This window comes from Nicotiana tomentosiformis, chromosome 4, assembly GCF_000390325.3.
Source record: "Nicotiana tomentosiformis chromosome 4, ASM39032v3, whole genome shotgun sequence".
In the NCBI taxonomy this organism is placed as follows: Eukaryota; Viridiplantae; Streptophyta; class Magnoliopsida; order Solanales; family Solanaceae; genus Nicotiana; species Nicotiana tomentosiformis.
The window spans coordinates 21,024,191-21,040,572 of record NC_090815.1 but is presented as its reverse complement, the minus strand read 5'-3'; the positions used below and the strand labels follow the sequence as shown (position 1 = coordinate 21,040,572).

At 33.2% G+C, this 16,382-nt stretch overlaps 1 protein-coding gene across 1 annotated transcript; it reads right to left on the bottom strand.

Annotated features, from left to right (window-relative positions):
- Window positions 1–8,599: 8,599 nt before the first annotated feature.
- On the bottom strand, window positions 8,600–13,026 carry LOC104097122 (zinc finger CCCH domain-containing protein 17). Its single transcript, XM_009603648.4, has 3 exons — window positions 12,633–13,026; window positions 10,968–11,078; window positions 8,600–10,810 (listed from the first exon to the last, which is right to left on the bottom strand). Exons 1-3 carry the CDS (start codon window positions 12,780–12,782, stop codon window positions 8,912–8,914), a joined length of 2,160 nt encoding a protein of 719 aa, XP_009601943.1. The 5' UTR covers window positions 12,783–13,026; the 3' UTR covers window positions 8,600–8,911.
- Between the last annotated feature and the right edge of the window lie 3,356 nt (window positions 13,027–16,382).

Genomic DNA, 16,382 nt, shown 5'->3' with positions numbered 1-16,382 from the left:
CTAAGAAAATATTTAAGAATATAAATGTGTGAGAAAGAGAAAAAAATGGTTGGTAAGAGTCCATACCACTAATGATTCTTCAAACATAAAGATTTAAAAATGAAATGTCATATCAATCTTTTACTCTTTGAAAATAAAATTTATAGTGGATAAAATTATAATTAAGATTAAATATTCAAAACAAGAGATGAACTAATATTAAGATCTGAATCAACATAGAATAAATTATTTTCTATGTTAAAACCAAATAATTAAATCTTTTAATTAATTATTTAGCAAGAGAATCCAATTCAATTATTTTGTAATTCATCATATGAGTTAAATTCTTATTCAAGTTTAAAAAAACTTAGGATACATAAATGTATTACATAAAAAGAGCATTAGAACACAAAGTAAAAAGGTTAGTATATTATTAAGAATCAAATTGCTATACAAGTTACTAAGGAAGCACAATCAAAGCTAAATCCTAATCAAGAACAAGCTTTCAAGACTATATTATGAAGAGTCGACTCTGGTATAACGGAATTATTCTTTGTAGATGTCTCCTACGGAATCGAAATAATATTTCTATGTCATGCATTATTTGCAAATATCATATCAAGAGGCATGACAATGTTAGCAATAATAGCAAGTGGTGTACCGACAATGATTTTATTGTGAGGCCACCCACTTTAGATTTGATATATCTCTTCAAACAACTTAAATAACCATCACAAATATATCAAAGCAGAGCAATTGTGCTAAATTTATAAGAAAAACAAGATTGATAATATGGGATGAAACACTTATGGTAAAGTGTCAAACGATCGAAATAATTATACGGAATTCTTATTAATGAACCGTTTGCTAAAAAATTAATGGTTTGAGAGTTGATTTCTGTTAAGTACTACCAATAGTTCCAAAATCGATAAAAGCAGAGACTGTAAAAGCTAGCTTGCCAAAGTTATACTTCTGCCTCAAATGAAAAAGATTCAACTGATAAGAAATATAAAGTAAGAACAGATTCAGTATTCGATATCTTTTGCTTCGTGCCGGAAACGAAGAAGAGCATCCAATAAAAGATGATTTGATTTTTCATGAACACTTGGTTATCAATCCCAATGGTAATAATAGTGCATTTAATAAGAGAAATATTTCTATCATTAGATTAAAACGCAATTTGTGCAAATCACATGATAGAATTAAAAAGATATTTTAGCTAGAAGAAATGAATATGTTGATCAACTAAATAAAAGATTGATTGATTATAATAAAAATAAAATATTTTTCAGTTTCTGACTCAGTAGAAAATGATACCAATAATTACTACCAACAAGAATACTTAAATACTTTAATATCAAATGGCCTTCTACCATACATGTTTGTTGTCAAATTTATTATTTCGTACGTATGCTAGTGCCACCGTATATATAATAGACTAAGTTAAAATTGATATTCCATTGCATATAGGTTAACTTTGAAAAACAATTATGTCAGTCATGCTACTGAAAAACTTAGATACACCGAATAGCTTATGTAATAGCACACAGATGGTATATAGAAGTTTTGACAATAACGTCATACATGCAAAAATTATGATACTGGTCAATGTGCTTCTAAGTATATTCTTATCCTTGAATTCAACTTTCGTCTTCCGAAACTAAGGAATATCCTTTTAAATTTGTGTGAAAATAATTTTTAGTATGTTTATATTTTGCAAATATAACAAATAAAGCACAAGGACAAACATCCTAAATATTAAACTATTTTTACCGCAATATACTTTCTTGCACAAACAAACGTATATTGCACTTTCAAGAGGGATATCGAAATCAACAACAACAATTTTGGTTAAAGTAGAGCAACCAAAGCATTAGGAGGAAACATACACAAAAATATATTGTCCACAAAGAAGTATTCGTTAAGATACCATCACATTAAATACGTTTACACTATAATACATAATTATCTAACTAACACAACAAAATTGATCGTTTGTGTAAATTTTGATGATGTCCTTTTATTTTAAATTCATGTATTATGCTAGTGTAAAAGATTATTGTATTATTATACATGAAATTTCTCCCATTAATTAATTTTTTTTGTTCCTTCATGGAAATAAATGTTTGAATCATCACGTGTCATTATTAACGTGCAACACACGTTTATAGATACTAGTTAATGACAAAAGTTAATATGCTTTTGTCATTTAATTGCGATTAACTATTTGAGTTGAGTAAGCTATTTCTTTCCTTTCTTTTTCGTTCCGTTAACCGTTACCTAAATTGAAAAGAAGAAACGTGTCTAAAGGGATCAAAAGAAGAAAAAGACGGCCTCAACCATGAAAAGAACTCGTTTGAAAATTATTTTCCCAAAAAACTTATGTGATTTTTGTATCTTTTAAGTGGGGGATCGGTATTTGGAAAAACTGTACAAAAATGACATGAAAATACTTTTAACGACAAGTGCATTTTTAGTTGCCTTAAGAGGGATATTGCATTTTATTAGAGAATAACTACGTGTATATTGGCATACAGAACGCTTAAATTATCAACAACGAAATTATAAACAAAATTTAGAACATGAGAACTTTCTTAGTCCCCAATACTGGTATCGAACAACGAATGAAAAATCAAAAAATAAAAATAAAATTTTAGAAAGTAGAATATCAATACGGGTGATTTCCATTTTCTGGTACCACCAAATCAAAGCTGGAGAAGTGCAAGGAATCATCAAGGAATGTGATGAGATAGTTGAAATTTCATCACTTAACTAAATGTCTCAAGTTCGAGCCTTAAAAAACTGAATTAGCCAGTTAGTGGGAAAAGGGATGCAAGGGCTATGCTGCATATCACCGGGGTATGGTCTTCCGAATAGGAAATCAGAACCTTAAAACTCATTTGTGCTTTTTCTATATCAAAAATATTATAAGAAAAATCAAATTATGGTGGATGTCTACTCTTCCTCCATGATCTTCTCAAATGCTTAATGACATATTCAATGACATATTTCTATGCTTAATGACATATTCAATGACATATTTTTCTTTATTTTTCATGCCTATATAAAGGTCTTGTAATAGATAGGAAGAAACACACAATTGAAGAAGAAATAAGAATCTCTCCTTTCTTTTTCTCTATATCTATTAGCTTGTTTTTCCTTGTTCTATATTGTTACTTTGAGCTATATTTCATAACACGTTATCAGCACGAAGTCTCTAACCTCAAGGTTGAATTCCAGTTTTGGTAAGGTATATCTCGATGATCTATTGTCAAAATTATCCAGATTTTATTCAGAAAGGTATGTAGTGTTACAGACACATCTTTCTCCTACAACAACAAGTTCGAGTTTTAAACCAGATAAGTTTGTACCACTATTTAGAATAAGCAATGGTCTGATTATTAGAAAATTAATATTTATGTGGCTGCTAAGGATGTCACCTTGTTAAATTTTCATGAACTAAATAATATGTGGTATGCGGTATATTAAATAATCTACAAAATTAAAATTATACTTTATTATGTATGCTTATGGTTTTACCTTATAATACGATTTTAGTATGCCTAGTATAATGATTATACATAGTTTATTGTCAAATATAATATAATAATAATACTAATACTCGTAACTATTTTATTTTAATAAGATAAAATATTAGTACATGAAGTATGTACTACACCAAATTTTTCATTGATGATAGTTCTTATCAAATTAACATGTTGAATCATTTCTATATGGAAAGCATATAATAGTAGATAGTAGACAGAGATTTGTTCCCTATTTTTTTTCGATTCTTTGATTAACCTAAAGGTTCTGCTATATCTCTTTATTTTTCTAGAGAGCATAATACTTAGCTTTCACAAAAGTGCATGGTAACTAGTAGTACTATATTATTCTATTTGATACATCATTTTTCTTTAATGTTCTAGTCATATCACTTTCATCTTGAAGTAAGCTTATTGCAGCAAAGACCACATGTGAATTTTCAATATTATTTTATATTTTCATATATCTGTTTGACACTAATTACTTAGCTGATTTGATTAAACAAAAATCCATTGATGAGAATTATATCCAAATGACATTATGAAAAGTTTAACTCAAGAGGTAAGCATTTCGTTCGGATTTGAAATTATTTTTATCCTTTGTTATTAATGATATCAACTTCAATGAGTTCAAGTCACAATGCACCATGAGAGTAAGACATCATGATCAAGTCCTGATGCTCCACGATGATAAGAATTGGGTTTGAGTCCCAATTCATTATGGCCTAACATGCCTTTATATTGGTAAGATATTGGGTTTGAGTCCTACTATACCATATTTATGATATAATAATGACTAAAGAAAAATAATATATTTTTCATGAAAAGGCATGAATATTGTCCCACTTGATTTGCTCCATTCTTGAAGTGAATGTGGTAGCGGTGCATAATTAGTCTAAATGAAGACAAGTTCCATTCTTGAAGTGAATGTGGTAGCGGCGCATAATTAGTCTAAATGAAGACAAGTGGTTGAATAATGAACATGGGTGTTCCAAAGATCAAAATAATAATAATCATCACTATGAAGAGAACAATAAGGATTCTCAAAATAGTCCTTCAAAATGTGAAGGCAATGTTTACCATCAAATTGGTATGAAAAATAATAGAGCATGCCGTTGATTATGATCTATTCTTTGAAGAGAATGTGACTTGTGATAAGCATTGAGAATGTAGACTCATTCTTAAAGGTGAATGTGGCAATATGTGATAAAAGTAATGAATAAAGACACGCAATGCATGATTAGATGAATATCACACAACTCATCTCTAAGGGAGGTTTGAGTGAAATAAAGAGAATAAATATTATTGTGTGGTTACATGAATATGTCATTGGTCGCGTACATGTGATACGCCAAAAAATATTGTGTTGTGCCTTATAAAAGGTTATTAAAGGCAAAATTAAAGCAAGAAATAATTTTGCTTATGGTGATTTTGACCATGACAATTTATTATAATATAATTTTCTCCGTGAAGGAGACATTTACCATATGAATAGTGTGACAAAAGATCTTGTAGTACAAAAATTGTTAAGAGCTCCGGAAAAATTAATTTGTTACTACCCGAATGAATAAAATTATTCACGACATTGATATTGTAAAGTCTCAAAAGAAACTTTTTGAGTTTCAAATGTATAAGTCAAAGTGGTTGGCATATTGAGACTATGAATGAAATGAATACTGAATATCTTCATATTTCTATAATCATAACGGGTAAATATAAAAGATTACCTGATTTTCTTTCCATTTGTACTACACAAATATAAGCATGCTGATGTGGAATCACATGTCACAAGTAAACTAGAGGTTTACTAAAGCAAATATTAGTTGGCATGATCGGTTGACCATCTTTGTTCAATTATGATGCAAAAAATTAATTGAGATTTATATTAGCATATATTGAAGAAATATAAGATTCTTCAAGAATTCTCTTGTGCTGCTTATTCTCATGATATACCAGTTAAGGTTGGGATTGAATCCCTTGATTTCTGGAACGAATAAAAGGTGATAAACATATGGGCCCAGTCACCTGCCACGTGGACCGTTTACTATTATATGATTTTAATAGATGCATCTATTCTATGGTCACATGTGCATTTGTTATCAACTTGGAGTTTAGCTTTTGCAAGATTGATTGCTCAAATTATTAGAGCACAGTTCCAGAATATAAATTATGATGATTTATCTTGATAATACTGGTTTAAATCCAAGTTGATTTAGCAGAAATTGTATGCCTCCAATTATATCTAAACCATTGGTCATGAGAACAAAACTGCCAAAATAAAATTTGGTATGTGATGTATTATTTAATATACAACACGTGTACGCATCTAGCCAAGTTATGATAAGTTCTCCCTATCACAATCGGTTCAGGGTCAGGAACCAAATAATTTCCATCTAGAAATATGAATGTGCTATATGATTTAATTGTTCCACCACAATGCACAAAGATGGATCCCCAAATAATGCTAGGGATATGTGTTGGTGATCCCAACAATAGGGGGAAAAAATGAGCAGCTGAAAAAGTAATGCATGTAATGAATTATTATGAGTACATCTAGATTCTCGTACGAGAAAATGTGAACTTGAAGTTCAAGTGATAATTCATTTGCAAAATATTGCTAGGCGTATTTGCTGACTCAAAGTAAAATGTCATATTCAGCTGCTAATGCTCCAAATAAAATAAAGTTCATAATGAGTGGAGTATATGGAATGCATGAAGCATAATAGACTAATCGGTTCCAAAGATAAAACTCCTTGAAGAAGAAGAGGAGCAAATGTTCAAGATGGTCATAATAAGAAGGCAAGTGCTCTAGAAGAGCACCACGACATAACACTTCATAAGACCTCATGGGAGAGGCTCGGGTATCTGAAAATAATAAGATAAAGAGATCTCAATAAGTTATGTCTTTATTGGGTAACAGTAGAACCGATATAAAATGATCGTCGACGATATTATTAATATAATGTAGCGCTCAATATTATTAATATTGACGGGGATCTTGAGCTCAAATCTATCATGAAATTTGGATAGATAAATGATTGGCCAAATAAAAAATACGCAATGAAAATTGATTTCACCTGAAAAATATAAAGTTGGACGGATAGTCCCAACACCTGAAAGTATAAAGCTAGTGGAGGTATAAATGTGTTCTTGTGCGAAAAAAAGGTCAAGTCGATAGACATAAAGACGACTTGTGTCACAAGAAAATTTGTAAATATCCTGGCATTGATTATATAGAAGCATGTTCTCCTGTGGTGGATGTAGTCATTTCAGGTTTTAATCTGGCAATGCAAGAAAAACGTGATATGCGTATAATGGAAATCATTGAAGGATTTAAATTGTTCTGAAGCATATTAAGGTTTCCAAGAAATTTATTAAATAAAGCTTCAAAAATCCTTATACGGATTGAAACAATCAGGGCGCATATGGTATAATCGCCTGAGTGAGTACTTGTTGAAAGAAGGGTACAAGAATGATTTAATTTGTCCTTGTGTCTTTATAAAAAGATATGAATCTAAATTTGTTATAATCGTCATGTATGTTGATAATTTAAATATCATTGGAACTCCTAGGGTGCTTCCTAAAGCAGTAGACTATTTAAAGAAAGAATTTGAAATGAAAGATGAAATGTTTGCCCATCAATCAGCATACACTAAAAAGATTTTAAAGCGATTCTATATGGATAAAGCACATCTATTGAGTACCCCGATGGTTGTGAGATCACTCGATATAAATAAAGATCCATTCCGACCTCATGAAAATAATGAAGAGATTTTTGGTCCCGAAGTACCATATCTTAGTGCAATTGGTGCACTAATGTATCTTTCTAACATTACAAGGCCTAACATAACCTTTTCATTTAATGTCTTAACAAGATATAGCTCTGCTCCTACAAGGAGACATTGGAATGGAATCAAACACATATTGCGGTATCTAAAAGGGACTACCGATATGAGATTATTTTATGGCAATGATTGCAGTCCCAATCTTGTTGGTTATGCCGATGCTAGGTATTTATCTGACCCACACAAGGCTCGATCTCAAACAGGCTATGTGTTTACATATGGAGACACTGTCATATCTTGGCAATCGACTAAGCAATCAATCGTGGCTAGTTCATCTAATCATGCTGAGATAATTGCTATTCATGAAGCAAGTCGAGAATGTGTATGGTTGAAGTCTATAATACACCTTATTCAAGACAAATGTGGTTTGAAGTGTGACAAACTACCAACAATTTTGTATGAAGACAATGCAGCATGCATAGCCCAATTGAAGGGGGGATTCATAAAAGGGGATAAGATAAAACACATTTCACCAAAGTTATTTTTCACACATGATCTTCAAAAGAATGGTGATATCAATGTGCAACAAATCCGTTCAAGTGATAATATGGCTGATTTGTTCACCAAATCTCTACCGACGTCAACCTTCAAGAAACTAGTATACAAGATTGGGATGCAAAGGCTCAAGGATGTGAATTGATGCTCTCATCGGGGGGAGTTAATACGTGTTGTACTCTTTTTCCCTTATAAGATTTTGTCCCACTGGATTTTCCTTACAAGGTTTTTAACGAGGCAACCAAAAGGCGTATTTCTAAACATGTGTACTCTTTTTCTTTCACTAGAATTTTTTTCCCATATAGTTTTTTTCTAATAAGGTTTTAACGAGGTGTACTCTTTTTCTTTCACTAGAATTTTTTTCCCATATGGTTTTTTTCTAATAAGGTTTTAACGAGACACATTACCTATGGACATCCAAGGGAGAGTGTTATAAGAAAATTCAAATTATTGTGGATGTCTACTCTTCCTCCATAATCTTCTCAAATGCTTAATGACATATTCAATGACATATTTGTATGCTTAATGACATATTCAAGAATCTCTCCTCTTTCTCTATATCTCTTACCTTGTTTTTCATTGTTCTATATTGTTACTTTGAGCTATATTTCAAAACAAAAAAGGACCTGTTCCTAAAATAGTAGGATTCCATGTTCTATTTCACAAGTAACAATGTCACTACCAAATATGTATAGGAAAAAGAAAAAAGTTACAACTAAGCTTCAGCTGCACCAATTTCAGGAGAAAAGATATAGCAAACATTTTTCTTATTAATCCTCTAATGTTACAGACTTACAGTCAACACCCTTTTTGGCAAAACTATAGAGCTGCCAAGTGCCACTAACTGATGGAAAATTTTCCATCTCAAGTATAAATACAAAGACGAAAAATTTCTGATAGTGCAAAGGGCAAGAAAAAGAGTGCTCTCTACTTCTAAAAATAAAATCAGTAGAGTAGTTGAATTTGCTCATTTCGAGCCAGCCTAAAATGGCACACAAAAGCTTACAGCCATAGCAACAGCTCAGAGCAAATGACGTATCCCATTGTTTACGAGAAAACAACGCCCATCTTCTTTGCAAAGTCATCTCCATCATCGTCATCATCATCCAGGTATTCCTCACCAGCGTCAGCATTCTCGCCTTCATCTAAATTGTAGTCTTCACCATCAACCTGCTCATAATCATAATCTCTCTGATCATGACCTTCGGTGTCTTGATCATCTTCTTCTTCCACAAGCATCCCTTCTTCAGCTTCAAATTCATTTGCACCATGGTGCACAGGAGATTGATGACCAGCTGCTATTGTCTCTTGAAACCCATTTTTCTTACCTGATGCAGGATCAGATTCTTCCTTTTGCCCAAGGTCAGACCCGCTCCTGGAGATAGAGGAAGTTACCAATGAGTGGGCTTTTCTTTCATGTTGATAGTCTTCACTCTTAACAGATTTCATGCCCGTTTCACTTCTTTTTCTCTTCAGGATCTCTTGCAGAGGCATTGGTCCTTCAAATGATAGATCGCCTCCAGTTTGCTGATAGCCATCATGCTTTTGTAACTTACGCTTCCCTAGGGCCTGTTGCTCGTTGACATTTTGTTCACTGGTCTCAGCAGTTTTACGACCTTTAAGTTCTGCAAGACTTCGTGGACCAGAAAAATCAGAATCATTCTCACTTATATCTCTTCTTAGGCGTGGACCACTGTTATTTCTTCCAGCATTATTGAGATCCTCCTGCACTCTTCCCTTTATTCTATCTCGAAGCCTTCCCTGTTGAGAGAAAAGCTGTGGCCTTTCTAAAGATAACCTGCCACGGTCTCTAGCCCTATCCATATCCCTATCTAACCGCATGTCCGTCCCATTAGTTGGAGAGGATGGTCTACTTGGTAGCTTTATTCTTCCTCGAAGACGACTAGCAACGGAACTATCATGTGACGGTAAATGGTGTCGATCCCTCCTGGAACTCTGGTAGCCTCGATCTTCAGCATGCTTTTCACTTTTATAATCATGACTAATGACCGACCTCAAACCATTAACCCTCTTATGCTTTGATAAACGATGTCTCAAATCTGACTCTCGAACTTCTTCAGGGCTGTACACTCTACCATGGCGTCTCCTTTCAAGATGAGCTGATTCCCCTTGTATTCGCTCAGAAGAAGCTCTATGCTGCACACTACCAGAGCGACCCGGAAGCCTGTCGTGAGAGTCAAGCCCATACACATCATGGTACGCATCTTGGTCAATATCTGCTACTGAAGTGTAATCGGCAGAGTGGCCAATATCGTATTCATTCCTCCCCTCATTTCTGCCATACTGATCTTCAGCTTGATAGAAAGCATTACCTCTTAGCTCATCATCCACAAGAACATCAAAACCAGGTGAAAGCTCCCTTGAAATCTCATCATCCTTGTTCTGAATGCTGCTGTGATCATCAAACCTGACAGACTGCTGCATTCTGTTGGACCTACCAATAGGATTTCCATTCGTAGGAGGCACACTTTTTGGTTTGTGCCTGTGATGCACAACATCAATGACAGAATTTGGTGGCAGCACATTCTCATTAAAGGCAGCATCATTCTTGGACAAATGAGTTCCCAGCTTCCTAACTGGTTGTGTTTGTACAGGCAATTCCCCAGACTTCCAAGTATTTGCTTGAGAAAATGTCTTTCCTTGCACACACTTTTCAAGCCCACCAAATGCCTTCTTAAAAGGGGTTTTCTCAGTAGATGCAGTAGATAAAGGATGGGGTGGGGCTTTGTTAGATACAGAGATCGGTGCATGGAAGAACGGACACCTATCACCTTTTAAACAGAAGCCTTGCTGGAAGAATATACAGGGCACACCTTGCTTACCAGAACCATATGGAACATTTGGTGTAGGTGCAACAGATGCCACTGGAGGTACAGAAGATCCCGTAGGAGTTTGAACTTGCGCTCCCAAAAATCCATCAAGCGGCTGTAAGAAGAAGATTGTTAACTATCATGTCAACAATTAGCTTACACGGAACACTCTTTGTTCACTAATAAAAGTATAAACTGCTAATTTTATATCACGGTACCTATAGCACATAGATGTTGAGATTGCAGAGTATGTTAGAGAAGAAATGACTCACAGGGTGCCGGAAACCGCACTTTGGGTTTAAGCAGCTTCCATTCAACCAGTACCAGCAATCTCGAGGATTAAGCCGAGCTACGTCACTATGGCGGTATTCACAATCGCTTCCCTGTTGACAAAATAATTAAGGCGTCAGTAAAAGTTGATCTAGGTCCGTACATAACAAAGACGCAGATTGAATCACCTAGAACATTATTAAATCATGGAGAAGCCAATCACGTCGGTATTCACTCACCCACAAAAATATTGATACCATAAAAGTACAATGCCAACTGCTTTTGTGCAACAATTGTCATTTACCCACTAGTTATAAAAAGATGATTTAATGAGAAAAAAGTTCAGTTACCGCAAGTGTGCATTGATTAACTTTGTTTTAGACAACCCGGCTAAATCAAATGACAGTTCAGATGTTAAATCAACATTCTGTTGTAGATAATAAAGACAAATGTGATTGATAATAATGACATGTTTACTTATTTTTGGCCTCCAAGACTTAACTTTAAACTTGCTCCGATATTGACTCTCAGCCCAGTATTTCAAAACCATCATATAGATTAAAAGGAAAACCAAAATCTTTGATACGCACTTCTAATTAAGAAAACAAACCAACAAGCAGCTTGAGAATATGTATCAAAACGGCAAATAGCAAAAACCTAACTGTTCCCAAGAGCGTCAATCTTGCCCTAAAATAGATAGTTCCAAATACACAAAGACACCAAAAGACAACAGTGTTTTAAATTAAAGACTTCTAGATATATATGTTAAAACCTTCTGCATAGAGCAATGGCTTCTCACTATGGAAAATCTCGAGGACACACAGCTCATTTAAATTTCTTTAGATTTCCGGGCAAAAGAAAGATAATTTCTTTAATCTGATAGCACAAGCAACAAAAAAGGAACATGAAATTCAGAATCAGGCATTGGTAGTCCCAAGTTCAAACGACAGCTGATGTCCAATTACCAACAAAAATATCACAGCTTCTAGAATGCTAGGGTTTACCCAAAGCTAAATACCAGTGACGGATGTAGGCACTCTATATATGTTAGGAAATCCACTAAATATGTACAAAAATTAAATTCAGAACCCAATAATGCTAGCGGTTATGGTCATCGTCTTAGAATCCAGAACCCATAAAGTTCAAATCCTAGATCCGCCTAAAAACAGTAAGCAGCTCAAGTTCAAAAAAAAAAATAAAGCAATCACCTTGGATAAAAAACACCAAAAAAACAAGTCTTGTCCATCACAACACAGATCTTCAACTAGTTCAGGTCCATAGAACGATCTAATCAAATCATATCAACAATAACTACTAGGTCTCAATCCCAAACTAATTCGAATCAGCCATATGAATCCTATATATAAATTCTTCGGACGAACTTAGTAGCTTTTGTTTAGATCTTGTATTTGTATTATGAAATCCATTAAATATATATAAATATTTTTACTGCAAGCTCGGTAACTAAACAAGCTATGAGTTATGCGGCATATCAGAACCCATAAACTTCAAATCCGGACTCCACCTCTGCCTACAAATTCTCTAAATCTCACACTTATCCCTACACTAACATACAAATCTAATTTTTTTTTAAAAAGACTCTGACTAACACGGACCTAACGTAAGCTATATTAATCAAATTTAAAACAAAAGGAAAAGAGATGAACCTTTTTGCATGTAAGAGGAGAAGCGAGGAAGTAGACGCAATCAGTGTTTCGTTTAAGAGCTTCATCTTCAGCTGATAACATGGCTGGCGGCGGCGCCGTAGAAGGTGTCTGAATTTGTAGCTGCTGCGGCGGCGGTGTAGGACCCACCATGTTCGGAAAACCCTAATAACCAGATCCTACAAGAAGCTTTAGGGGGTGGATCTAGGGTTTCCTAAGAAAGGTATATATGTACTTTATGTATGTATATGCATACAATTATGAGCACATCTGAACCATAATTGATTCAGGTGTAGCAGCTTTGCAACCCCATAGGGATGGGAGGTGGGGTCGGGATTGGGGTGGGGGGTGGGGGTGAGGAGGAAGCCGTTGAGAAAATAAAGAGAGAGAGAGAGAGAGAGAGAGAGAGATGAGGCTGTGGTGAAGAGAGGCTTTTAACTTGGGAAGTTTCCAATTTATTTTCCTTTTCTATTTTTGCTTTTTTTTTAATTTATTTATAATTGTAATGTCCGAGCCAAGTTGGTGACGTTAGTGTCACAATAAAAGCTATCTTTCGTCAGCACAAATATTGTAACGTTGTCCACCAAAGTTTGAACTGATAAAAAAAATTATATACGAAGTATTTAAATTGTTCTTTTAAAGTTAGATATTCATAAAACTTTGATTTATGTATATGTCCATATATGTTTAATTTAGTTTATAAATTTTATTTTAAATATTTCAAGAAATTTTTATTTTTACGTATTAGAGATTTTTGCATAGTCATTTTCATATATTCAAATCGTAACTAGTTAGCTTGAATCATTTTCTTGACTTAACAAATTTATCTTAGAAAACATCATGTATGTTGTCCGTGCACATTTGCTTTGGTCTAAATGTCTAATAGACTTCACGAATTTGTCGCTTAGATTCATTTTTTAGGCCAAAAGCATAATGTTATTGATCGGTTTCAAGTTTAATCTTATAAAATTTAGGGTCTTGTCTTCCTTTTGCATATGCAACTTTAGGCAATCTGGGTTAACCTTTCTTTGGAAGTTTATCGTTGGAAAATTTGTTTGACCATTTACTATCACCCTCTTTCAAATACGAAGATCAAAGTTATTAATTTTAAAAATAGATTCGGACATTGATTCCGTATTCTTTTGATAACATAATTAATACATTTGTTCTACCCAAAGGATTATGAAATATGAATCATGATACTTATACACTTTTAAAATATTTAAAATGTATTTGGAAAATCATAATTGAGGAAAAAATTATTTGACTACTCAAATATAGTAGCGCCACTATTTTTGTCACAAAAATGAGTATAGAAATTGATGTTCCCAATTTCATCTTCATCATTCTCAATTTAGGGTCGTAATCTTGTAATATTCTCATATATTATTCTTTTTTCTTATTGTCTCTCAATAAAAAGTTCACCTTATGTCTCCTCCTGCTCTCACTTCAAAGTTTCATTTATACCTTTTATTTGAACTAAGGAAAAGTGAGTTAGAGCCTAAAAAAGGGTTTAATAATGCAACTTTGTTTTTTTTTTCTTTCTTAATTTACGCAGTTGGTTAGAATTTTGAAATAAGACTCGTTCAATATTGAGGAATTTTCAGAAATGTCTATTATTTAGTGACTATTAACTTCCTATAGCTACCGTATACATAATTACTTTCCGTAGCTACCTTTCAGTTGTTATGGTAATGTATTCGGTGTATTTGAGCTACTGTATTCATGAATACAGTAACAAAAATCAGCTAAAAAACATGGCAGTCCGGCTGTTAGCCGCTGTATTCACATGTATTCATACCATGCATTCATGAATACAACATAATAATAGGTCTCTTCAGTTGTTTAATAACGAAAAGATGCTAATTTAACGGGATACAATTCTAATATAACTCACCTAAACCAATTATAACACACACATTATCAATCCAATTAATGAGAAGATTTATCAGACGCTAAACACCAAAAAATAGAGCATTGTTCAGAGTTTCAGTCCCTCTTTTTTTTCTCTGATACAGTTCGAGTTTTTTTTTCTTCTGACATTGTTCGAGCTTCTGCTCGGAACTGATACAAGTATCTACAGAAATACTTTGAAATTAGATTTTCTGGATATGAATACATCATGTATTTATGTCGGGTACAACCTGTAATAGTAACCTACTGCCTGTATATTTCATAATAAACCTAATGTTTGTATTCTGTTGTATCTAACAGTTGTGTTCAATGTATTCAAATTTATTTTTGTATTCACAATATTTTATTTATTCCTAATACATGGTATTATTGCTTTATTGAGTATATTTCATTGGTTGTTTTCATTGATTTTCTATTTGTATTGAGAGTATTTTTCTTTATTTCATTGTATTATTGTTTTAAATACATATGGATACATTTAGGTTAAAAATACAGATGAATACAATTAGATTGAATGCATAAATAATTGATAAATAACATCAAAATGATAGAACTAACAATGTAAATGTTGTTGTATGAACTCAAATACATATAAATACAATAGTCAAAAATCATTGTACAAAATAAAAATCAGTGTATGCCTTATCGAATACATATAAATACATCTAAATACAAGAAGAGAAACCCACTGTACAAACTAAAAATCAATGTATGCGGACCCGAATACATATAAATACATCTACAATTAGGGTCATTATGTATTTTTGTTCTCCTTTCGGCTTCAATGGTTGCTGATGAACCTGCAAATACAATTTCATTGTTATATGTGAATGGTTTAACCCATTTCCTCAAACCTAATCCTAATCTCATTAGTCGTTGCCACCCTCTCCTCTATCCTTTCCTCTTCTATGTCAACATTCAAAATCAATTCAGCTATGAACAGGTTATGTCCGCTCCACTTTGGGAAAAGATACAACTCATATCAGAAACTTTGATCAAGACATTTTGAAACTCAAGTTAACAGAGATGAAATCCAGCAAATCGAGATATAGGGTTTGAGAACAATCTAGAGAGACAACCTGCAAATAAAGGAGAATCGTGGTTCAACAATGGGGAAGACAATGGTGCTATGAGAGAGATTGTGCAGAGAGAAATAAGATACGGTGATTTTGGGAGAGAATAAACTGAAAGAACGAGAGAAAAAAATATTAGACAACGTATTTAATGGCTTAACGGTAGGGAATGACCATAAATACATATTTTGCTATAAAAACTAAAAGGTAGCTATAGAAAATAATATTTTAAAAGAATTTTTATTCATAATATATAGTGTGTAAAGCTTTGCTATAGGAGGTAAATTTCCTTTAATATTGCTCAATTTGTCAATTTTCGGAAACAAAAATAGATACCACATTAAAGATCCATCAATGTGCATTTTAATTCTCTAACCAATCAGATGTTACATATATGCCATGAATATTTGTTTAAATGAAGAAATAAATAGAGTGCCCACAGAGCTTACATACACGTCACGTTTGTAGTCATAAAAATTTTTGTGCATAACGTGAGTTGGCCGTGCAGATCCAGATAGTTATATTATGACACGTGAGTTATCCGTATAATACGTGAGTTGTCCGTGCAGATTATAGCGTTTGGGCTGTAGGAGTGTCTTTTTCTGCCAAAATTCTTCCTTTATTCCCTAGCGCAATATTCAACCCAAAAAGTCTGTACCGCGGTGAGATGTGCTCAACTTTTTCTTCTTATTCAGTTTAATTTTCATTGTTTAACTTTTTCAATTTTATTCTTTCTCATTCTTCATTTAAAATTTTTTTGCAGGGT